Source organism: Trichosurus vulpecula, chromosome 1 (assembly GCF_011100635.1).
Source record: "Trichosurus vulpecula isolate mTriVul1 chromosome 1, mTriVul1.pri, whole genome shotgun sequence".
In the NCBI taxonomy this organism is placed as follows: Eukaryota; Metazoa; Chordata; class Mammalia; order Diprotodontia; family Phalangeridae; genus Trichosurus; species Trichosurus vulpecula.
Genome location: NC_050573.1, coordinates 116,083,201 through 116,109,295, shown reverse-complemented (window position 1 = coordinate 116,109,295; position 26,095 = coordinate 116,083,201). Strand labels below are relative to the sequence as shown.

The window sequence follows — 26,095 nt, the reverse complement described above, 5'->3', positions numbered from 1 at the left end:
TTTTGCAAACAACAAAAGGCTTTGAATCTCTACGATGATGATGAGGAGGACGACAACAAGACAGCTAACATTTAGATAATGCTTTACAGTTTAAAAAGCATTTTATATACATTCTCTCATTTGATGCTCCCAACAACCCTGTGAGGTTAAGTGTTATTATTACTCCCACTCTACAGAAAAGGAAACTGAGGCTGGGAGAGGCTATGACCTGCCCAGGATCAGAGCTAGTTTAGTGTCTGAGGCAGGATCTGACTGCAGGTCTTCCTGACTCCAAGGCCAGTACCCTATCAACTGTGCTCCCATGAGGTATCGGCAACAACGTCCTACACTGTGGCTCATGCAGTGATCAAGCCCCAGGGACTCCATAAGAATTTTAATAGCCTATGCTCCCATGAGGAACATCAGTGATGGGCAGTGAAAATTTAGCCCTGTAGAAGCCTGTTATCTGAAACTCTTCCAAGGCCATTAGTCCCAACTATTCACTTCGGTTCATACTCTGTGCCAAATACTTTGCTGGCCAAAGTGGAAATAGACCCTGACTTCAAGAAGCTTACACTCTATTGAGAAGAACAGCAGGTACACATGATGGGGTGTTTGGGTGCCTGTGCTTGGACCCCAATTTCAAGATCACATTTCCCCCTAGCCTCAAAACACTGTCCCTAGCAGTGTCTCTCCAGCCTGGGGACAGTATGCTCTAGCAAAGCAGAACAGCATACCCTAGAGCAAAACATTTATCTCTCTTCCTGATACAGCAGCCTGCTGCACCTATTGAATTTATTAGCTTGGACTGGCTACATACTGGGTCATAAAGACATTTACTACTCACTGACCCACCATGTGTATCCTAGGCTTAGATATATGTATACTCCCTTTGTTTATCTTGTTTAACTAGACATTGATGGGTGGCAGCCTGGGCACTTCTCAGTCAGCCCTGACCATTAGTTGACTTAGTGACGTTTCAGGCCTAAAACCATACCTCCATGTAGCTCCCCTTTGGGCTATTTCCCAGCGAACTCTGGGTAAAATACCTGCGCAGTAGATACAAAAAGCGCACTCCTTAACCACTCCCTAATCCTGCCCTGAATTGCCTAGTTAGCATACTTAGTACATGTTTTACTAGTTTAACCTATATAAATTTTAACTGTACCCTCTGCTGAAAAGCGTAACAATAAATCTTTGCCACCTTGGCTTAAAGAATGCTTGAGCCTGTGAATTCATTCCAGATGGCCCCTCCCTGGGAATTCCAGTCTTGAGGTACCTGTATCTCTAACCCTCATCACACAGATGAAAAAGTACAAAATACATAAAAAGTAAATAAAAGGCAAAGGGTAGGGAAGTAGGTAAGAATGGCTTTGTGTAGAAATTGTCACCTGAACAAAGCCTTGAAAAGGACCTAGGAGGTACAGATTTCCAGGCACAAGGCAGCCTATGCCAAGGCACAAAGATGAGATGGAATGTTGTGTAAAGGCAACATCAAAAGTCACTCCATTTGGCTAGACCATGGTGGGGCAGAGTAGGAGGGAGAGGGGAAGGGAAAGAGAAAGAAATAATGTGTAATCAGTCTAGAAATGCAAATTGGAGTCAAACTGTGAAGGTTTACAAATCCCAAACAAAAGACTATCTTATCCTAAAAGCAAGAGGAAGCCACTGAAGTGTGAGGAGCAAGGGAGTACATGCTTATATTTGAGCTTTAGGCCTATCAATATGGCCACTATGTAGAGTATGAATAGGAGGAGAAAGAGACTGGAAGCAGGGAGAAGAGGTCAATTAGGAGACTATTTCAAAAGTCTAGACAAGACACTACAAAAACCTGAATAAGGATAATGGGTAGATGTAAGGAGTTGGATGAGAAATGTTGTGGAGTTGGAGTCAACAGGTTGGAAATGGGGAACATTTTTTTATTTGTTTGGTTTGAAAGGATTTTTTTTTTAAATTTAAGTTGTTCATTATTTCTTTTCTTTTTTAAAATATTTTTATTTATACTGTTAAGTATTTCCAATTACATTCAAAAATTTCAACAATCACTTTTAAAAATTGTATTCCAAACTCTCTCCCTCCTTCCTGCCCCTCCCCCATCCTTGAGGAGGTAAGTATTGATATTGATTATACATATGTAGTCATATAAAACACGAAATGGGGAATGTGAAGAAGGAAAAACTTAAGATGATCCCTAGGTTGCAAACCTAGGTGACAAGAAAGATGACAAGTACAGTCAACAGGAACAGGATACTAAGGAAAAGAAGGGGCACAGATGAGTTCCACTTTGGACATGCTGCATCTGAGACATCCTTTGGACTCTCTGGGATTTGTCTAGCAGACAATTGGTAATATAGGACTAAAAACTCAGGAGAAATAAGATTTCAGAACCATCTGCACAGAGCTGATGAATGATTTCCATGGGAGCTGTTGAGATCTTCAACAAAGAGAATATAAAGAAGAGAGGAGGGCCCAGAACAGAGCCCAGGAGTGGTATACCCTTTGATGGGACAGAACATGGATAATGATGATGATGATCCAGCAAAGAAGACTAAGAAGAACTAATCAGACAGGTAGGAAAAGAACTAAGGCAGAGCTGTGTCATGAAAACCCAGGGGAAAGAGACTACCTAGGAAGAGAGGGTGGTAGTCAACTGTGCTGGACACTGAAGAGATCAAGGGTGAATACTGAGCAAAGGACGCTGGATTTAATGACTGAAATACCCTTGGGAGCCGGGAAGAGATCATTTTCATCGCATCACAGATCTGGAGCTGGCTTTAGTCAAGAAGGAGGACTGAAAGCCAGACTGCAAAGGGCTGGAAAGTGAATGGGAGATAGGAATGTAAAGGAACTTAAGGCAAACTGCTTTATCTAGGAGTTTGAAAAGAAGTTGAGATATAGAATGGTAGCTTGAGGGGAGAGCTGAATCAAGTGAAAGTTTGGTTTTATTTTTAAACACCCAAAGGAGGGGTTGGGCTGAAGGACCCAAAAAGAGAGGTTAGACTTGGCAAGAAGAAAGTCTACCTCTTAGGAAATCATAGAAAAGATGGAGCGAATAGGGGATGTCAAGGGCATCTGAAATATGGAATTAGGGAAGAAAGAGAATTCATACCAGATGGTTTCCAACTACCATTATGATCCCAACTTTGCCAAAAAGAAAAGGGTAGTAGGAAAGGTAGGCCAGGTTGGCAGGAAGTCCTACTTGCAGTTTATTCACTAAAACATTAATTTAATGGATGATTAAGCACCATAACTACATTTGCAAAAGGAAGTTTGACCTCCACTGGGCATCCCTATACAAAATATTTTCCCTTTCCAGCTCTTCCAAACCCTACATTTAGAAATCTCTATTATTTAATATTATAAAGGTCACCAACCCTCTTCTCTCCCCCGGCAGCCAGACCTAAACTCTCTATTTTAAAGTTTATCGTGCAGTCAGGCAATAACCACAACAATCCCTAGGTAGCTATTCATCAAATGGGGTTCTTCTCTCCTGTTTTATCAATTTGTATTGGAAGAACAGTTTGCTTTTCCCAGGTTCTCTGTGCACAAACTGTTTATATGATTAACTTTCTCAGTTCACTAGTATTCAGCAGAGATAAGCCTAACAATGTATTAGATGAGAGAACTGACATCCTGCCTACTAGAGTCATTCAAAACCAGATGACACTTCATAGAAATAAAGAATTCTTAGAATGTAAAGCTTCTTGAGGGGCAGGGATTATTTCCTTTTTGTCTTTTTATCACCAGTGCCTGGCAGTACTAAGAGCTTAATAAATGATTACTGAATGTTGAACACTATTTCCACCTCTACTTACACACTTTATTAAATTTTAACTGAGTAACATTTTTATCCCCATTGGATCAAATGTCTTCCTAAGTCTGTCTCGCCACTCCACACCTAAATAATGTTTGGCATAAATCCAGACTATCACACAGGAAAACAAAAGTACATTCAAATAGAAGGACTCTGAAATTTGGCCTCATAGGCAAACTCTGACAGAACTTTCCTGTACTTTAAAAATTATTTCCACTTCAGATGACAAATTCTACCTAGACAAAAACTTGCACTTCTGTGACCGGTGGAATGATCGCAACATAAGAGTTTCCTAAGTATTTCAAGATTATTGAGGATAAAATGAATCATTCTAGTTAGAATATTTAAAGATTAAATCCCTGAGGGACAGTCAATCCATACGCAATTTTGGATATTCACCCACTCAATCTGAAAAATAAATACATGAAGAAACGCTGCATAAAGAAAAAGGTCAATGACACTTTCTACCATGACTAAAATGTGCTATCCAACAATAATGAATTATCAAAATAGAAACCATTTCATAAGCTAAGTCCTTAGTCCCCTGGGATTCAATAAGCTGCAACAATAAGGAACAGAATTATGTTACATTGGTGCAATGTAGTTATTTGTTCACGTGGATAGCATAACATTCCAAACTAGTGTTCTCTATTTTATTATTTCAAAAGACTGAAGGGAGAATAAAGGAGAGAAAAGATTATTAAGTTCCCAAAGAAACAAAATATAATAATACTTACGATCCTCCAATAATGTAGTTGAATACAAGAATGACCCAAGGCAAGTAACAGGCCTAGAAAGAAATATACAAACAGATGAATATTAGGCTAGCACCTCATCAAGTCATGACAAGCAGGAAAGGAACTCTACAAAACCCTCTGTGAGCACCACAATCACTTCTAAACTCTTCACATAAGAGAAAGTAAGACCATATATGGGCAAGATCATATACATACATGGTATATATGTGACTTTTAAACCTCATGGTTGTGCTTTGTTATTGTGGTTGCTTCTAATTGAGGAGAAAGGAAGTAAAATAAAGTCCAAAGAGCACCTTTCATTTGTTCATTACATAAGCTGCCTGTGAGGCAGGGACTAGGGGCAGACATTACTGCTGCTTGCACATCAGCACAGTGAAGTGACTCATCCTGTCCCTACATATAGGAAGCCAAAGGAGCTGGGATCAAAGTCCCAGTGTGACACTTTACTGGCCCACACTGTCTCATTTTGGAAGGTCCCCTTCATCTCTTGTCTTGTAGGTGTTGTTTACAGTACGCTTTGTACTTGTCAATGGAGACGCTGTTCACTGGCCTAAAACAAACCATTTCTACCATGAACTAGCTACACAAACTCGGGCAGGGCATTTAGCAACTCTGGTCTCCAGTTTCTTCAATTGTAGAAAACAAGGCAGCTTGAATGTTTTCATATAACTGAGGAGAAACAAAAGTGCACCCATTCCAATAATTCATCCTAAGGGTAGGTCTGAAACTCACACAACTGTACTCAGATGAAATGAGAACAGGAAACGGGAAAAGCTCAAAAATAGGATTTTAAATAATGAAGCATTTCCTCCTACTTGACTTCAACAAGAAAAAACTCGCCTGCCTTCAGACAAATTGACCTTTTTGTGAGGTAAAGCACCCACCACCTTTTGCTTCAACAGGTGTTACCCATATTAAAATAGCACAGGAGTTCAGACAAGGTTAGTCTTTTTAAGTAGACTAAATAAATAAAAACTCAGCCCCTGGAGTTGCCTGTAGTATATTGCTCTGCAGTGACCTCTTCTGGAAGAGCCAGAAACTGGATCTTGGAGCTGAAGAAAAGAAGGCTGAGCCCTCCATTCAGAGGGGTGAAGGAAGATGAATTCCTACTTTGGGGAATGTACCTTAAATCGTGTTCCAAACCAAAATGATACAATCATTTCTCTGTTCAGCTGGGCCCAGACATAGAGTACTGACATGATCAAAGGAATCATCAGCAACTGCAAAACAAATCACACATGTAAGGCTAAGTGAAGAGACTCACCCAGAAAGCCGGCTAGTTCTTGACTTTTTCTAGTGCCTATCTGGCTAGAACTTAACTTGATAAGATAACCAAGCACCTCAAATGTGGTACTATTTATGGTGGATATAAAAAGGAAAATGAGGGAACATATACCCCTAAGCTGGAATGGGAGGGGGAAAAAGAGCATGATCCAAATTTAGTGGGTTTTATATCTAGGCTATGCAAGCCATGATCTTCACCTGATCATCAGTCAATCAATTACATATTTATTATGCACCTACTACGTGCCAGGCACTGTGCTAAGTGCTGGGAATACAAAGAAAGGGAGAAAAAAACCAGTCCCTGCTTTCCAGAAGTTCCCAGTCTAATGAAGGAGACATGAAAACTATGTACAAGCAAGATATATACAGGACAAATAGGAGATAATCAAATAGCCATAAGCCTGACCAAAAGGGAAAAATGAAAGGTGCAGTAACTAAAACACAGTATAACTACTACTACTACTACTACTTGTGGGGGAAAAAACTGAAATCTTGAAATGGATGGATCAATTCCACCAGGCAAGTAAAGGTCAGAGGCAACACAACCTACCTACCCACTTTGAGATGGATTAGGCAATACACATAAATCAGTCCAACGTACATTTTATTGGACAAGAACTCATGGGGAGTGAGAGCAAAAGAGGAAGGGGAGAGGAGGGGGCAGGGATCTGAAACTCACAGCTGGGAAACTCTAACAAACACACAAATCATGCATTAAGATAAAGAAGAAAATGGACATATGCTTTTTCCAAAATTCTATACTCCCCCCCCATTTGAAAGGCATCTAAGTAGCATCATGTCCATTATCTTAAGGGAGAGTTAAAGACAATACAATGCAAAAGACAGGCAAATAAGTCCCCAAAGCACTGGTTTAAATATCACCAATTTTCTCATGCAAAAAAACTTATTCTGAATAAAATATTAATATTTTAAAACACCATAGCACATACATGCAACACACGAGCAATTCTTCTGATAAAGCAGTAAATATATTGAAAATCTTTGCAACTCAGTATGTATTTTTAATGGAGGTACTTACCTGCATGTCCATTATTAAACCAGTGATCTTAGTTTGTAAAGTTAAAGAAAATTCAACAGGAAATGTGCATAATCAAATCTGATTTGGTTACTGGTTTTTGGTGATGGGTGGTGGTGATGTTTTTTCAATAAAAGGTTTTCCTTCATAGAATCTGGGTTGGAGATTTTATGCTCAGGGCTTATCTAGTCCAAGACATTGCTCTGAAGCATGACAATAAAATTAAGAAGTGAAAACAGTTTCCATAGTTCAATTTGCTCAAAATGTCCAATACACACTATATGCTGCCATAGTTTGTGGTGACTCTTCACATTTTAAAATAGATGCCATTAAGAAACTAGCAAGAGCAGAAATTAATTGCTTTTTTGTACAAATCTGCCTAGCCTTTGCCCTCTAAGAGTTTCAGTATTCCTCTCTCAGGCAGAGAAGACAAGTGCTCTTCCCTCTGGATAGGGATTGCCAGTGCTCCTTGGGGCTGTGCTCATTTACTGGACCTCAAAGTGTGATTACAGTCAGAAAACAAGTTTCCAAAAAGAAGGGAGAAAAGACCCAACAGGGCCCTATTTACTGGCTCTCTTCCAAGCTGAAAATGGAAGTTTAAAAGCCCAAAGGCAATTTTTCTTGCTGCCAGCCTCACCAACTCTGCACAGGATCTGAACCACTGAGTTCCTTCCTTCTGCTGCTCTCACCGCCTGTCATAAGGACTCAGAAGATGGAGGGCCCAGCCTGCTGACAATTCTGTTGCTGCAAAGAGCAAACTGGACTCCATGCTGTCCTTTTACAGAGACAGGTTCTTTATTGGAAGGGGGGGCTCAATTACCACGGAGCACCTAAAGGCGAGGGAAACAATGTAGTGACAAAAGGGTTTAGGCTGATTTGAGACTAAATTTCCAGGATAACCAGTTTTCAAAGCTCCCTTAAGGTACTGCATCTCTTCTTTCTGTAGTCAACAAGCTGTCACACATGAGAACACAAAGAACAGGAAGCAAGAAGAGGAATGAAACCCACACAAAAATGCGAAAAGTCTCACAAAAGAAATAGTGAGAAAAAGCATCACAGCTCTTCTTAACCCTGGGGTAGCTTTTAAGAGGAGGCTGGATTAGCTAGCCAGCAAAGAGACCAACAATGTGCAGGGTTTGATGAAATCTTGTTCAGATTTTTAAAACACTAAAAGGAGAGGCTCATTCATATGGAAAGTAACGATGAGCAGAAGGATACAACGATGCAAACCCAGTTAAAAAGGAGCATGAACATATAGTCTGCTGGCCTTCCATCAAAAGCCCCTGAAAACAAAAATAAACAAGTTCAGATTTCCTGATCAAGATATGTCCTGTGGCAAAAAGTTAAATAAATAAAATAGCACATTTCCAAAATAAACAAGGGAACAAAAATAATGCTGAAAAACACAATTTCATTGGGGGTGGAGGGTGGAGACTGCTGAATAAAATGATGAAGAGCTAACTCAAAACAAGCTTTTCTGACATTTAAACGACCCAGATATATAATAAGCCCCCAAACTAAAGTCACTCAAATGAAGTCAGCTCTGGTTTCCCATGTGAATTCCAATATGCTTTTGATGTACTGCCCTGGGATCAAATCCAAAGGTCTCTACGGATAATCACACTCTAAGTGTGAGGGGGACTGTAGGGATGAGAGGTAAGGGCAAGCAGCAAGCATTGAAGAAGTTGCCCTGGACAAAGCCCACAAGGTCTGGGTTCTTGTCAAAGCTTTACCATTTATTTGCATATGATCTCAGGCAAGTCACTTGACTACTCTGCACCTAAAATCATCTGTTATTTTAAGAGGCTGGATTAGTGACTATACAGTCCCAACTTTCTCTAAAATTCTATGACATACGATTATCAACACCTATATTTACATAATACCTATAGTTTACAAAGCATTTTCATGTACAATGTCTCATTTGCTCCTCAAGACAATCCTGTGTGTTAAATGGAAACATTGTGTACATTTTATAGATTGGAAAACTGAGAATCAGAGTTCAATGACTCAGCCACAATCACAGAGCTAGTAATGACAGTCAGAGCTTGACTCCAGGCCCTCTGCCTATAGCAGACAGCATGCAAGAGTATAACAAAAAGCTAACGGCCACATATTAAAAGCAGCATGGCATGGGCTACGGTCATTCCATTGTAAGTGGGGCAACATATGAACCTAAAGGCAAGTTGGTCTTCCTTTTACAGCAGAATTGTGTACCTAAAAATTTTATAGAGAAGGAGAAGGGGGGATGACATGTCAAGCAGAGTAAGACAGAAGGGGAAAGAACAGGTCTGAGGGTAAACAATAAAATATTTCTTAAAAATTCTGTGAGTTTAGTACCCTAGATTCCTCAGCTCCAAAAAATCATTCACTGACTCTTCAAAATCCATGTACTATGCAAACTCTGTTATTTGCAAAATATTCCCTAATGAAAAGAACCATATTAGTGAAAACATGTAATATGGAGTTAAAATGTTCCAGATGTCAATCACCTTTTCAAACATCTATAGTCATGTCTATGGTATTTTGCATTCTGGAAGTATACTGAGTTTTAGAAAATCTCTCTGATGTAGGGAGAGGAGGTGTCATCCCCATTTTATAGAAGAATCAAGAACCAAAGAGCGGAAGAGATTTGCCCAACATCACACAGCAAATTAATGTCAGAAACAAGACAAAGCCTGAGACTCTCAGATTTCTAGGCCTAGGTCACCCAAGCCTGTACTGCCATCTCACAGAAAAAGCAGCACCGCCCAGGTGTACAGCTCCTCCCCCCCACATTAAAGATGGTGGTCAAGGCCCAACAGAACAAGTAAAGAGCTTGCCCCCTCCTTGCCCTTCCTTCTACAGGGAGGTGTGTCTGCTGGAAAAGTTGACTTGTCCTAGCACAGGACCTAACATACAGCAAATAATTAAGATATCTGAGTTGAACTAAATTTGATTAGTCACAGTAATAATAATAATGACATTTATACAGCACTTTAAGGTTTGCGAAGCTCTCCCTATATGTTACCACAGTTTGATTCTTATAACATCCCCTGTAAGGGCAGGTGCTGCTATTACTAACTATTTTACAGGTGAGGAAACTGAGGCTCAATGTAGCTAACTGACTTCCCCAGGGTCACACAGTTAGTAAATCAAGAAGTGAACTAGAGTATTCTTGGTCACAAGGCATCTTTAAGGAGGCTGAAAAGAAAACCAGAAGGAAATCTACACTCCCAAGCAAAACACAGGTCAGTCTAGAAAGAAGTACATAAACTACACCATCAGTCTCCTCCAAGTTCCTTTGTTTCTGCCCCACACTGCAGCAACACTGAGAAGAGCTTAATGTATTGTTAAGGGCTCACAGCGATGAACCTGAGTGAAATTCCAATTCGATTTCTGAATGAAGGCTGTATGCCTTCAAAATGGCTTTCAGTCTTATAATTCCTATCACGCAAACTAAATAAACTGAACTTTTAGTTACCTGAGTGAATTAAAACTTGCAAATGAACAAGCCTCAAATTGCAATTTCCCACTCAAATCAGAAGCTTCATAAATAAGCAAGCACCCACACATACTGAGCACCTTAAAAATTTGGTCAGGCTGGTAAATATTCAGGCAGCAACACCTGGGGCTAATAAAAATTGTATTAAGTCCAATTTCCTGAGTCTAAATAGTATCATGAATAGAGCACTGAGGTGGGAGACAGAAACCCTGGGTTCTAGTCCTGACTGTCCTAAAAAAGCTCTGTGGCCACTTAAATTTTCTGGATTCCAATTTCATCTCAAAAATGAAGAGACTGAAGAAAATGATCACTAAACTCTTCTAAGCTCTTCTACCTCAAACTTCTTATGTGATTTGGTGGGAATTTGTGTTTGCTCAATGACATTTGTGGAGAGTCGGCTTTCAATTATCCATGCAAATGGATAGGGCACAATGGCAAAAGAAAACAAAAACAAAACAAAACCAGATATTCAACACATTTGGCCTATTTGAAATGCATGTTATTTTTTCCATGGATCTATCAAATTAGGTGTAGTTTCAATTAATATTAAAAATCAGTTTGCATTTCCTGAGCAAATGCTGCCTGACTAAGCAGAGGTGGGCTCAAACAAGCCATACACACTAGAGAAAGCCACTCTGGAATTAAAAACTGGCCACTGACAATCTACCTAGGTGACATTTTAAGTACTGATATCCAGAGTACAGATTTAGAGTTGGAAAAGCCCTCACAAGTCATCCAAAAAGGCTATTTCATTAAGGGAAGCAATATGTTCAGGAAGCATATGCCAGAGGGTTGCGATGCCATGTGACTGCAGTCTCTAGCTCAACACCGACATTCAGGACACTTTCTGCCATCAAATAGCTGTGCAACCTTGGGCAAGTTACCTAGCCTCTCCCTGAGATTTCCTCATATGTAAAATAAGACTTTGGATGAGCTGGAAGCATTTTTCCAAAGGTAAAATCTATGAAACAATATGCATATATAGAATAAGTGGCTTGCATTCTCTATGTACATTTTTGTAATATGTCTTTATTGAGAATATCAGCTTAAGAAAAGTGCAACATAAATTTTCAAGTTGAAAACGTTAAATAAGCTTCATATTTCCCAAACAACAAAGATGTAACCACCATTTTTCACTGGTATAAGTTCTTTATTAGAATCATGGGCAGTTTAGAACCCTCAATCTATATCCTGGACTAATAGCCAGTCAGTTTATTTTAAGAATATAAAGACTCTGAAGTCAGTCAACCTTTTCAAAACCATTTAGACTTAACAGTCAAATTATTTTCATATTTTTATCACAGTAGTATCGATTTACCATCTCTTAATACAAGCAGCAATTCACAAGAGTATTGCAGGGAATAAATTACAATTTAGTGAACAGAAAATTTTAGCTGAAGGTTGTTCCAGTGTACCCATAATCCAAACCATAAATCTGGAAAGCTATTTTAGGATTACAGCCCAAGTATGTAGCTAAACTGAACTTTCAAAGTTTTTCTGTAAATGACTTCCTTCCACTTAAGATTATATCTGGCCTTAATTACCCAAGATGCTCCACCTCACCCCCAACCAAAAAAGTATAAAAGTAAAGTGAACCTACCCAATTACAAATGAAAGGTTAACACTTAAACAAGTGGTTTTTCTCTGATATCAGGCATACTTTAGGTTTCTCTTAATTGCCTTCAATATCCCATCAAATAAGAAGGCATTTGAACATACGAATTATGCAAAGGCCACACTGAAAGCCCACACCCATATGGAAATCATTGTAAAGAAAAACATACCTGTTTCTAGTCGTGTAGAATACTGATATAAGAAATATAAATTCACCAAGTAGAGAAATCCAGTTCCTGGGCCAACTGGGAAAAAAAATGTTGCAGTGATTGGCCTCCATATCTGTTCAAATCAAAACAAAGATTCATAAACATTAATAAGTTTAGCTCATTCTGAAACAAAATAAAGCCAAAACGAGACCCTAGCAAAGCACTCTCCCTTAAGGGCAATAAGCATATTGCTGAGCAATAATATCTCAAGAGTTGAAAGAAACCACTTCTTAAGTCAGCTATGTGGCACAGTGCCTAGGAACTGGATTTGTAGTCAGAAAGACTACAAAGAAAGTTCAAATCCTAACTCATAAAACTTACTAATATGACCCTAGGCAGGTCACTTAACCTTTTAGCCTCAGTTTTCCTTACTACAAAATGGGGATAATAATAGGATCTATCTTACCAGGCTGTGATGAGGATGACATATTTACAGTGCTATATAAATGCTAGTTATTCTAAGTCCTATCTTGCTGACATCCAGGTTTTTCCTGGGATCTCATAAGCCCAATCTCCAAACCATTTGGGAGTAGGAAGAACTCCCACTGCTTCCTGGGAAGACTTTCTCCAGTATAACAACAAGAAGCATTTATATATATTTATATAACTTTCAGGTTTGCAAAGCACTTTACGAATAGTATCTCAGCTGAGCCTCATAGCAACCCTGTAAGATAGGATACTATTATTACCCATATTCACAAATAAGGATACTGAGAGCTAAGAGAAGTCAGGTGACTTGGCCAGGATTGCACAGCCACCAAATATGTGGGACAGGATTTGTACTTGGATGTTCTGGACTCCAAAACTAGCACCCTATCTACTACAGCACCAAACTGCCCCCAGCTACTGCACTTCTCAGCTCAGAACACACTCAGAGAGCAAATAGGGGAGAGAAACACTCAAAGGTAAGACGCAGCATTTATTTCAGCACCCAGCTGTAGGCTACCCAGAATTCCTATTTATTATAGAGTGCTTTAAGGTTTATAAAGCAGTTTAGCTATATTATCTCAACAACCACGGGAGGTGGGAACTCTTCTGGAAATGGCCCTCCAGAATAGGTACTTCCACTTTCTCTCTTCTTAATCCCTTACAATCTGGTTTCCAGCTTTGTCATCCCACAGAAACTGCTCTCTCCAAAGTGACCAATGATCTCTTAGTTCCCATATATCAATCCTCATTCTCCTTGACTTCTCTGTAGCCTGTGACACTGCTGATCACCCAAAGTATTTCCCTGATACTTCCTTCTTTGAGGTTTTGAGGACACCATTCTCTCCTTGGTCTGCTCCTATGTATATGACCACTCCATCTCTGTCTCCTTTGCTGGATCCTCCTCCAGATCATACCCTCTAACTGTAGATGTCCCTCAGGGTTCTGTCTTGGGCCCCCTTTTCTTCTCCCTCTATTCTACTTCACATGGTGATCTCATCAGTTCCCATGGATTTAATTATGATCTCTATGCTGATGAGTCTCAGATTTATATATCCTTCCCCAATTTCTCCAAACTCTCATCTCCAACTGTCTTTTAGACATCTCAAAATGTATGTCCAGTAGATACCTTAAACTCCATGTCAAAAACAGAACTCATTATCTTTCTCCTAAAACCTCCTCCTGTCCTACCTTCCCTATTACTGTAGAGGAAACATTATTCTCCCAGGACCTCAAGATCACCACCTAGGCCTCATCCTAGATTCCTCCCTATCTCTCACTCCACCATATCCAATCTGTTGCCAAGGCCTGTCAATTTCACCTTTGCAACACCTCTCAAATATGCCCCCTTCTCTCCTCTGACACTGCCACCACTGTAATACAGGTCCTCAATCACCTCATGTCTTGATTATTTCAATAGCCTGCTGGTGGATCTGCCTGCCTCACATCTGTCCCCACTGTAATCCATCCTCCATTCGGCCACTGAAGCAATTTTCCTAAAATATAGGTCTGATCATGTCACTTCTCCTACTCAATAAACTCCAGTGGCTCCCTACTGCCTCTAACAGCAAATACTAAATCCTCTATTTGGCATTCAAAGCCCTTCATAACCTAGGCCCCTCCTACCTTTCTAGTCTTCTTATACCTTCTTCCCAACAACACATACTCCCTGATCCAGTGACACAGGTCTCCTGATTATTCCACTAACAAAACATTTCATCCCTTGGCTCCAAACATACTCTCTGGCTCCCTCCCTGCCTTCAATGCTCTGTCTTCTCCGCTCTATCAACCTCCTTGTCTTCCTTTAAGTCCCAACTAAAATCCCACCTTCTATGGGAAGCCTTCCCTAAACCCTTCTAATTCCAGTGTCTTCCTTCTGCTAATTATTTCCTATTTGTCCTGCAGATAGCTTGCGTTGCACATATCTGTCTACATGTTGTCCCTGTTAGAATGTGAGCTCCTTGAGGGCAGGGACTATCTTCTGCCTCTTTCTGTATCCCTAGCACTTAGCACAGTGTCTGGCAGAGAGTAAGCTCTTAACCAATGTGTACTGATGGACCATTTTACAGATGAGTGACTTCCCCAAAGTCACTTAACATCCTGGAGCCTCACTTTTCCTCATCTGCAATAAACAATGAGTAGTAAATATTCAAAGCAGAATTCAGGTAAAAAATAAAATACTTAATCCACCATTCTGTGCTGCCTCTCAACTAAATATCATGTAATAAAAGCTAGATTCAGCTTCAAAGTCCCTCACAAACCACCTTGGTTGCCTTTGCTAAGGAAACATAGCAACCAACTTAGTTGGCATCCTTCAATACTAATTAACCTCGGGAAACTGGAGGACCAATCAGCACAGAGAGGCTGACCCAGTTTTGCTTCCACATACTGGATAGAGAATAGTAAGTACCTTTATCAACTGATGCCTCTTCTAGCCCTCCCTAGATTGCCAGGTACATACTGGGTGGAGGGCTCCCAACAAAATCCTCTCCCTTCAGGTTATAATACCTGACTATAGAATCACAGAGTCTACAAGTTGGAAGGGGCCTCAGTCAGAAAATAATCTAGTTAACCCATACTTAAACAAGAGTTCTCTCTATGACATATCCAACAAGTAGGCTTTGCCTGGAGACCCTCTGTAAGTAATGGAGATTTTGTTATCCTATTAGAGTTTAGTTTCTCAGGATCCCTGGCCATGGTAATGTCTAGTTTCTAGGTGTTAAGATATTAACTCCCAGAATAGCCCCAAGGATCCTAGACAGTAATTCCTAGAATCATAGTGATACACTGAGACTATGCCGGGAGATATGGGGTGACATGATGTGATATTTACCATGCCTATGCAGAATAACAATATTGCTAAAGTTAACCCAAGAGCTTAATGTTGGCAAGATGCCTGCCTTGTCTGTTGCGCTACACAGCAAGTAGGCAGTGGTTAGTGAGTAGGGAATCCATGCGGGAACCCATTTGGGATTTGGGTAATGCAGAGGAATGCATATACCTGCCTCAACCAGCCCCCATCAAGGCTTGAGGGGAGATAGAGGAGTGCACAAGCTGGAATGCTGACTCCATCGAGACGTAGCGGTAGTTGCCCCCCACCTTCTTGTTGGCTCCTGTGAGGTGATTAGGGAATGCTATAGGAGTATCAGCAACCCCCTTTGAGAATAATAGACTAGAATAAAGTAAGATTATTAACCCCTCCAAAGCTATCTCCCTGTCCTTCCTGTCTGACCAGATCAAGAGTGAACTTGTTAGAGGCTGGAGTCCAAAGACTCCAGTGCCTCCCGTGTGTTATATGTGAAACACCCTCCAATGAGAAGGAATTCATTGGGGCTGTGTTAGAGCTCTAACTCTAAGGAAAAAAAGTCCTAACAATCAAGCCTAAATCTGCCTCTTTGGGGCTGTAATCTATCAATAAGCATTTATTAAGTACCTACTATATGCCAGGCACTGTTCAAGGAGCAAGGAATGCAAAGGGAAAAATGAAATATCCTTAAAGAGTTTCTAGGCTTTCGGAGCTCATCCAGGCACACATGAAACACATTCAGAGAAAGCTTGGGGTCCAAGAGGGGCCCAAAAGAGCCTCAAGCAGATGGAGCAAAGTCCCAACAAAATCCAGGCATTCTAAGAGGTGGAGGTGAGGAGGGAGGGCACTCCAAGCCCTCAACAACTCTACATATGGCCACTGTGACAGAGCCATATGTAGGCAGGAGACTCACTGTTATTACCTCTTTGGGTATGCTATATCATTACTTAGCTTGGAGAGGAAATCATCCAACACCAATATCTTCCAGGTAAAGAAAGTTAAGAGAACAATAAAAAAGAATAAGGACTAAGAAGACCAGAAAGCAGGTTGTAAAGGGTTTTAAAAGTCAAACAGCAGATTTTATACTTGATCCTGGAGGTAACAGGGATCCACTGGAGTTTATTGAGCAATAAAAACTAGAATGATAACAAGATACTTGTTTTACATTCCCAGTTGTTTGGTTTTTTACCATTCAAATCAGTCCACAGACAATATCTCAGAACAGGAGTCTTACTGTTTCTCTTCCATGTCATTTTCTGGGTTACTGCTCATGTTGGAAAACAAAGTCAACAAATAGAGTCTGACCTTAGGTTGCACCTCCTGGGGGAATCTCACACCACTACATGATACCACCATGTTGGCTGAGGCTATCCTTACAACAGCTCTACATTTCCATTTCTTAACTGAACAGAAACAGAACTTTAAAGCTAAAAGTGGCTTTCCAGTCCAACCCAGTCACTTGACAGGGAAGGGCTAGGCTCAGTACTTCACATCCAGACTCCAACTGCCTTCCTAGTCCAGTGTTCTTTCCTCTACACTGCCACTTATGTTAGACTACATCCTAAGAAACTGGAAAAGAAATGAGTGGAAATGACACTGAGGAGGCATTAGCACCCCTGCCTCTTGCAGCCAAAACCTTCCACATGGGCTATTACTGGAATGAGAGCTCCTTGAGACAAACTCCTTGTCTTTTCTATTTCTATCCTCGTTTTGCACACAGTAGGCATTTACTAAATGCTTTATTCATTCAAGAAACTATCATAATTCCTTCTGACTTGAGTTTTATAAATGTAATAGATACCACAGCATTATTTTTAGCAACATAGTGGACACCAGCTCTTCAGAACTCACAGCTGTTGACATTATAAAAAACAATTAAATTTATCTAAGAAGTTGGCTTTTATTGGTATCTAAGTGACTTCAAGACACAGTGCTGGTCCTTCAGTCTGGAAGATATGTTCTAAGTTCAAATCTAGGCTGACACTTACTAGCCATGTGACCATGGGCAAATCACTTAATCCTGTTTGCCTCAGTTTCCTCATCTATAAAACGAGCTGGAGGAGATGGCAGGCAACTCCAGTAAATTTGCCAAGAAAACCCCAAATGGGGTCATGAAGTGTCAAACATGATGAAATGCCTTAACAACAAAAAGTGACTTTAACCACATTTTAATTCTTCATGTGAAACATTAAACTATCACAAACACTGAGTGTCCTGGAAAGATAGGATGCTATAAAAATATGATATTACTACTGAAAGTACAGCTAAATCTCTTCTTCCTTTCCAATCTGACAGTTCCTTTTACATGTGATCAACTACTCAAATAAATACTGATGGTTGAAGTTTCTATTTTATCTCCAGAATTCTGAGAGAAAGAGGTACTACCTACACACACTGGAAGACTACAAATGCCAATCAGTGTATATTAGTTTGGAACCAAATCAACTAGATAGAAGCAACATGATCTAAAAGGAAGAATATAATCCATACCTCTAAAATCCTATTACTTAGTTGTTGTTTAGTCTTTTTTTCAGTTATATTCAACTCTTTGTGACCCCATTTGGAGTTTTCTTAGCAAAGATACTGGAGTAGTTTGCCATTTCCTTCTCCAGCTCATTTTACAGATGAGGAAACTGAGGCAAACAGGATTAAGTGACTTGCCCAGGGTCACACAGCTCATTAGTATCTGAGAACAGATTTTAACTCAGGGAGTCTTCCTGACTCCAGGCCCACCACTATATCCATTGCTCCACCAAGCTGCCCTAAAAAATCCCATGACTGAGCTATATAATAACCTTAGACACAGAACATATGCTTTAATTTTCTTATTTATCAACTGGGGATAATAATTCCTTACCACATCATTGTAAAGCTATAATGAAATAAGGCATGAAAAAACGAAAGCTTATACAAACACAAAACATAATTATTCATCTTCTGTGAAGGCCATACAGAGCTTGTTTTAAATGGCAGCAGAGTACAAATAAGAATGGGATGTCACAGAATCCTGGGGTTGGAAGGGTCTTCAGGGGCCCTCTAGTACAACATGCACCTGAATGAGAATCCCCTAAACATTTCACCTCACACCAAGCAGAATGAACAAGACCACAGAACAAAACTTGTCAATGTTGGAGGGGCTGTGGGAAGAGAAACACTTGAATGAACTCTTCATGGAGCTATCAATGAATGTAACCATTCTAGAAAACAGTCACTGATCTATGCATGCATGTCCATCAATATGCATGTCCATGATCCATCAATACCACTCGCTCGGCAAATATCCCAAGGTGGTTAGAGCACAGCAATATAAAACTATTCATAACATCACTTTCTGTAATAACAAAGAATAAGAAAAAATGTGGCTGTCTGCTGATTGACAAAGAGTTGAACAAACTGTCAACTATAAATGTAATCATGCCACATGAAAAATGAGTATGAAAATTTGGGGGAAACTTGAGAACTTATAGTAACTGATAGAGAACAAAACAAGCAGAGCCTGGAAAACACTGTACACAATGACTTTAAGAACATAAAGGAAAATTATATTGAAAATCATTAGAAAAAGGGAAAAAAGCTCATTAATGAAACATTTTTTAAATAACCCAAGAAAGAGCAGAAGGACGTTCAGAAGGTCACATAGATAAGCAGGGTAGTTTTGTTACTGTGCCAAATTTAACTTTTTTTAACCCAACTACACATAAGAGAAGTTCACTTTCATGTAGAATCTTCTTTTCTGTTCTTTATGTAGTGAAATGTTCATGTTTGTGAAGTTCATAATAAAAAAAAGATAATTTCTATAAAAGGAAAAAAAAACCCAAACTCTGATCACTAAAATGACCAATCATGACTTCAGAGAAGTAAATCTCCCTGCTTCCAGCAGAGAAACTGAAGAGTACAGGTATGCAATAAGGTGTCCAAGGTGTCAATCTGTTTTGCTTAAATGTACACCACTGTCACTTAGAAGAAGCTCTAGGGGTGAAGAAGTGAGAGTGATGTTAAAAAATAATGAACATCAACATTACCTCTAAAAACAGATCTCCACAGTATCCTACTTATTCAGAAAAAGAATAAAAGTATTTTCTAGTAGTCTTGATTAACTTAAAACTTTCAGCTTTTTTTTCCCCTTTCATTGAGCACTTTTTGAAACATTTCAGAAGCTAGGGTTCTATAGAACAACAACAAAGCAGTTTTAGCCTAACACTGCACCCTCGAGTAAGAGAGGGGGCTATCAACTGAGCGAGTCCACTAATAGAAACAATCACTAAGTAACTGCTCAATGTGAGGGGCTGCCAAGGAAGGGGAGCAGAGGGAATGTTTGAAATGAAGAATGGGCAAAGTGTAAAACAGGATGTGTCACTACTTACAAAAAGTTAGCAAACACCAGTTTTCTTACTAAATGTCAATCCTGCAGTTGCATAATCAGCAAATATGGCTCACTAAATGCTGACAATTAGCAATGGAACACCAAAATCACTGCGCTAAGCACTTTGCTAATATCTCATTTGTTCCTCTCAATAATCTTGGAAGGTAGGTGCTATTATTATCTCCATTTTACAGTTGAAGAAACTGAGGCAAATTTGTAACCAATGCCTCTATTTTTTAATTGTCCTCATCATAGTAATTACGGCCGACATGCAGGTAGATTCTACCACAGCCCAGATTTATGTGATCTGCTTCTCTTCTATTTTTTATAGTATGATCTTTAAATATTAAGGTCACGTTCATTTAGAATGCATTGTTATATAGCTTCAGTTTGAAAAGTTCCTCCCTCTTACAAACCTGTGAGGGAGGTAAAGTATTACCCTCATTTTGCAGATGACATCAGCTGCCCAAGCTACAACTAAAAATTTCATAAGGGCCTTAAAGATCATCTAGCCCAGCCCTTTCATTTCACATATGAAAAAACTGGCTGGACTAGATCAGAGCTAACCTTTTATTTGTGTCCTGGGCCCCTTTAGCAATCTGGAGAAGCCTAGGGTCTCCTTAAGACAATGTTTTCAAAAAAGGAGACAGCTAAATGACATGGTGGATATGGAGTCAGGAAGACCAGAGTTCAAATTCAGCCTAGTACACTTATTAGCTGTGTGACCCTATGCAAGCAATTTAACCTCAATCTGCCTCAGTTCTCTCTACCTGCAAAATAAAGATGATAACAGCACCCACCTCCCAAGGTGGTTTTGAAGATAACAGGAGATAACATTTGTAAAGCACTTAGCTCAGTGGTGGGCAGGCACATCGGAGGCATTTAAATAAATGCATCTTTAAAATTTACATTTCAAAAATGCATAAAATAAAATACATACTTACAAAGGAAACCAAAGGCTGATGAAAATTAAAATGTAATTTTTTTCCCCATCCAACTTGCTCTGAAACGTACCAGTGGAGACCTCAGGTTAAGAACCCTGTAGCCTAGAGAGTCTCTTAGGTTTCCTTCAAATTCTGCAATTGTGTGACTTGCTTACAGCCACAAGGTGGAGTAGAGTCATATACACAGAGCAGGGGTTCAAACTAGGCGCTTCCACAGCACTGCCTGTCCTTGTCTACACAAATGAGTATAATAAAAGGCAGGAAAAAAGGGTTGACTTTCATAAGAGATATAAAGTGTCAGTCAACAAGCATGCAAGGCACTCTTTTATGGTATTCTGAAGGAAGGTGTGATCATAACATGTTAAAAGGATCAAGTAAGATTTCATGATAAAACTGACATTTGAGCAAAGCCTTAGGAATAAGCATGACTTAACAAGGAGAAATGATGAAAAGGCATCACAGAGAGGAAGAATATAAATGGAACCCTGGAAATGAGAAAGGGATAGAGGAATACAAAGTTTCTGCAAAGGAATAGCAGGAAATAACACTGGAAAGGTAGATTAGAGCCAGCTTGCAGAGAGCCTTGACTAGCGGGCAGAATTTGAACTTTATTCAATTGGGAAATGGAGACAGCTAGGGAGTGCAGTGGATAGAGTTCGGGACCTAGAGTCAGGAAGACTCCTCTTCCTGAGGTCAAATCTGGTCTCAGATACTTCCTAGCTGTATGACCCCAGGGCAAGTCACTTAACCCTGTTTGCCTCAGTTTCCTCATCTGTAAAATGAGCTGGAAAGGAAATGGCAAACCACTGCAGTATCTTTGCCAAGAAAATCAAAAATAGGGTCTGGAACAACAATAGGAAAACGGAGAGCAATTGAAGGTTTTTGAATGAGACAGTGACAGACATGATCAAAGCTTGCTTTAAGAAAGCATGGCAGCAAGAGTGCATTGTAGACTGGACGAAGGAAGACTGCAGAGGTTGGGAATTACAGGTAGATAACTTTAATTATCTAGGGGAGAGCAATGCAGATCTGAGGATGGTGCATAAAAAGGAAGGTACAGATACAAATGAATGGGAATTGGGAACAAAGGCTCAACATACCTTGGTAACTGGATGTGGGAACAGATGGAAAAGTCAAAGAATTCCAAGGTTCTGAACCTGAATTACAAGGATAGTGATATTCACATAAATAGGGATATTAAGATATAGATGGGGATGGTGGAAAAAGAAAATGTACTATGAGAGGTGGAGGGGATGGCTGAGGGGTTTAATTTTAGGCATGCAGATTCTGATTCATCCACATCACACCCTCTAACTGTAGGTGTCCCTCAGGGCTCTCTCCTGGGTCCCCTTCTCTCCTCTTCTCCCTTCACAGTACTTCGCTTCATGATCTCATCAGCACCCATGGATTTAATTGCCATCTCTATGCTGGCAATTCTCAAATCCACCTTTCCTGCTCCAATCTTTCTGCCGACCTCCAATCTCTCATTTCTAACTGCCTTTCAGACATCTTCAACACAACTTGTCCAAAACTGAACTTATCTTTCCCCCTCAAGTTTCTGCCCTCCCTATCACTATACAGGACAACAGCATCCTCTTATTCCCTCAGATTGGCAACCTAGGCGTCATCTCTGACTCCTGCGTATCTCTCTCACACACACCCCAGTCCCCCCATCCAATCTGTTGTCACAGCCTCAGTTTCACCTTGGCAACATTTCTCAAAGATATCCCAGATGCTGGTGGGTCTATGGGCCTGAAGCCTCTCCCCACTCCAAGCAATCCTCCACTTAGCCACCAAAGTGATTTTCCAAATGTGCAGATGAGACCACATACTCCATAAATTCTAGTGCTTCCCTATCCCCTCCAGGATCAAATACAAAATGCTCTGTTTGGCATTCAAAGTCCTCCATAACCTTTCCACCTTTTATAACCTTTCACCTTTCCAGTCTTCTTACACCTTTGGTCCTACCACAAACCTTCTGATTCAGTGATAATGCGCTCCTGGCTGTCCCAGGAACAAGACACTCCATCTCCAGGTTTGAGGCATTTTCTCCGGCTGTCCCCCACGTCTAGAATGCTCTACCCTCTCATCTCTGCCTACTGCCTTCTCTGGCTTCCCTGAAGTTCCAAACAAAATGCCATCTTCTACAAGCAGCTTTTCCTGACCCCTCTTTTCCAATGTCTTTTCTTTCTACTTTATTTCCGGTTTATTCTGTATATAGCCGGTTTGTGCATATTTTTTTGCTTGTTGTCTCCCCTATTAGACTGTAAGCTCCTTGAGGGCAGGGACTACCTTTTGTATCCTCAACACTTAGCACTAACACTAACCCTAACGCTAGGCTTGACACACAGTAGGCGCTTAAATGTTCACTGACTGACGGACTGACATTATAGTCATCTACAGGGAGGTGATAGTTGAAGCCAAGGAAATAAATTATGTCACCAAGGGAAAGAATGTCATGATAGAAGAAAACAACCAAGTACACTGGGTCTCCCTACAGACTTGAAGTGAGTGGTTAGGTTATGTCCTGAAGGAAGTCTATAAAATTTGAAGATCAACTCTCCCCTATTTTAGTATGAAGTATTTTTTTAAAGAAAATTAAAAACAAGAAAGCACCACTCAAGAAAATTTCAACAACTAACACTAGAATTGTTTTTAATTATAGTGTGAATGCAGTAGGTAGACGCATGAAAAGAGAAAATTACTTTGTCATGGAGATTATCATCAAAACACCTTTATTAAACACCAGCTATATACTCTGCTAGGTATCATACAAAAGTATGAAATAAGACAAACAGTGCTAGTAAGAGTTGAGATCACAGAATAAATACACAAATCAAACAGCAAATTCTGTCATTCACTATTTTATTAGCCTAAAGCTTTAGAAATTGGTAGTTCTGATTCCTTAATACAAATCTCCAATGAGAGTCAGAAGTAATTCAAGGCCAGACTGAACACACTTTGAAAGTCACCTCATGCTCACTGAAGTAGTTTTTAAAAGGCAAAGAAGAGAACAGAAGGAAGTTCAGAAGGAAACATAGGCAAGCAGGACTGCTTTGAAAGTAATATGTTGAATTTAGTATATACTTTTTTAAAAGGAAGTTGTATATAATAGATTCATAGCTTCACACAATTCCCTTTTTACATTCTACTTTGAATATGGAAGGGTTCATTTTTCATTAAGTTCAGAATAAAAATAAATTTCTTACAAGTAACCTCCCAATACGAAGTTAAACTAGTTTGTAACCATGGCTCATGTGGAAATGTTTTGCAGGATTTCACATGTAAAATTGATATCAGTATTGCCTTCTCAAGGAGAGGACTGGGGTGGAAAGGAGGAAGAGAATTTGGAACTCAAAATTTTAAAAAATTATTGTTAAAATTTTTTTACACGTAATTTGAAAATATTTGGCAAAATAAATGAAAGCATATTAAAAAAATAAAATAGTTTGTAACATCTTAGCTAATTAGAATCAACTTTGAAGGAAAATCTTCCCTGCAAACACGATTCTGAAGTTCATGAGAAATTATGTTACTTTATTCTTATGAATGTAAAATATGAAAGCTAATTTTGAAAAATAGAGCAATTAGAAAATCCTTGTTAAAATAATCAGAGTTAAAGAGGCGATGATGAAAATGAAAATCTGAAATTGCCTCTACCACAGGCTAAACCTAGAATCTGAATCATTTTTTTCTGCTAAGGTCAAAACTATAATTTCAGTTTCTATTTCTGTAGGTTGAGAAAACAGGTGGAAAGCAAAAAGTTTCAGAACATTTTAGGAAATGATAAGTAAATTTGTTACAAGTTTAACTTAGGGACAAATTTACATGTATATTTTTGTCACTAATCTATATTATGTTAACAATTATGGAGTAGAAGAAAGAACACTTGTCTAGATCCAGCCAACAGAAATTTTCCAGTTCTATTTTACCAGAAATGTGACGCCTGATAAGTCATTTAATCTTTCTGTGCCTCAGTTTCTTCATCTGTAAAACAGAAATATTATCACTTAACAGCAACTGACATTCATATGCACTTTAAAGATTTCAAAGCACTTTAGACACATTATTTCATTTAAAGATCATCTGAGGTGGGATGAGAAAAGTCTAGTTTCAAAGAAGTTAAGAGACTTGCCTATGCCCACAATGCTAGTAACTGTCAAGGCGCAGAATTTCAACCCATGTACGTGATTCCAAATGGACCACACTATCCATAATAATGCTTGCAATTAGGGTCCCAAATTTTCTTGCATATAAAATAGGATATTGGGCAAGATGTGCTCTGAGGTCCTTTCCAGCTGTATTCTATGATCCTCTGACCTACTTCATAGGATTGTTAGGAAGAAAAGTGCTTTTTTAATCCTTTGGTTGGGTCCCTGCCCTGTGATTTCACTGGTATAGTGGAAGTCCCAATATGGAAAACTCCCTCCATCAATGTAAATTTGCAACTCTGTAGCTCTTAGGGAGTAACTTAGGTTAACTGAAAAGGGAAGTGATTTGCCAAGGACCACAAAGTTATTATATGTCAGAGACAAAAGACTATACATACATACATACATATATATATGTATATGTATGTATATGTATATATATGCATATATATATACACACACACATATATATACACACACACACACATACTGTTACCTCTCACTTTGTAATCCTTAAAAGGCTAAACAAATGAAAACCTTATTAACAGCAATAATGATGGTAACAACTCTAAGTCCTCCCCTTGCCCAATCTGATAACAAAGTTTTCACCATACGGCTGTAAAAAAAAGTGAGGTGTACAAAGTCAAATAAGATTGTTAACTTTTCCTCCAGTGAAGTCTTCAAAAAGAAAATGGAATTTCATCACCATTATGAATCACATTAATGATGACTGGGAGAAATGAAAAGCCAGAAACATAAGGATGGTACAGGGGAAAAAAGAAACTCCAGACATTATACACTGCAAGCCTGAGATCACAGAGCAAATTACAAAAAGTAACGAGATGTATTGGTCTACACCCTCGCACCTGTAACAAACACATTTATGCTGCACTAAACAAAGGAAAAATAATTTACTTTTACCTAATGTTCCAAACCAATAAGCTACAGAGAAGAGACCTGTAATTAAAAGGATAAGCAACTGATTTAAAGTTACAAATGGAAATGAGGTAGGTATCAATCACACAGCCCACGACACTCCTCAGTGTAGCCACGATCAGATTAATGTAATAGGAAAAATTTAACAAAACAAATAAAAATATAACAGAACACAAATAATGTTAATGTGTAGCTTTCCTAGTTAATATGCTGCCAGCAGAAATGATTATGTACTTGGTCCCTGTTTCTATTTGAGTGGGACACCAGTTGCCTGGAAGATATCTGAGATCT

The 26,095-nt window shown here is 39.3% G+C and overlaps 1 protein-coding gene across 1 annotated transcript in view; it reads right to left on the bottom strand.

Annotated features, from left to right (window-relative positions):
• The window catches only part of DERL1 (derlin 1), a 37,804-nt gene that overhangs the window by 7,789 nt on the left and 3,920 nt on the right, over nt 1-26,095 (bottom strand). Inside the window, exons 2-6 of the mRNA XM_036762022.1 lie at nt 12,140-12,251; nt 8,090-8,154; nt 6,875-6,901; nt 5,676-5,771; nt 4,531-4,583 (exon numbers count right to left, since the gene is read on the bottom strand). Of these exons, the coding sequence (XP_036617917.1) occupies nt 4,531-4,583; nt 5,676-5,771; nt 6,875-6,901; nt 8,090-8,154; nt 12,140-12,251 (353 nt within the window). The remainder of the gene's footprint in view (nt 1-4,530; nt 4,584-5,675; nt 5,772-6,874; nt 6,902-8,089; nt 8,155-12,139; nt 12,252-26,095) is intronic.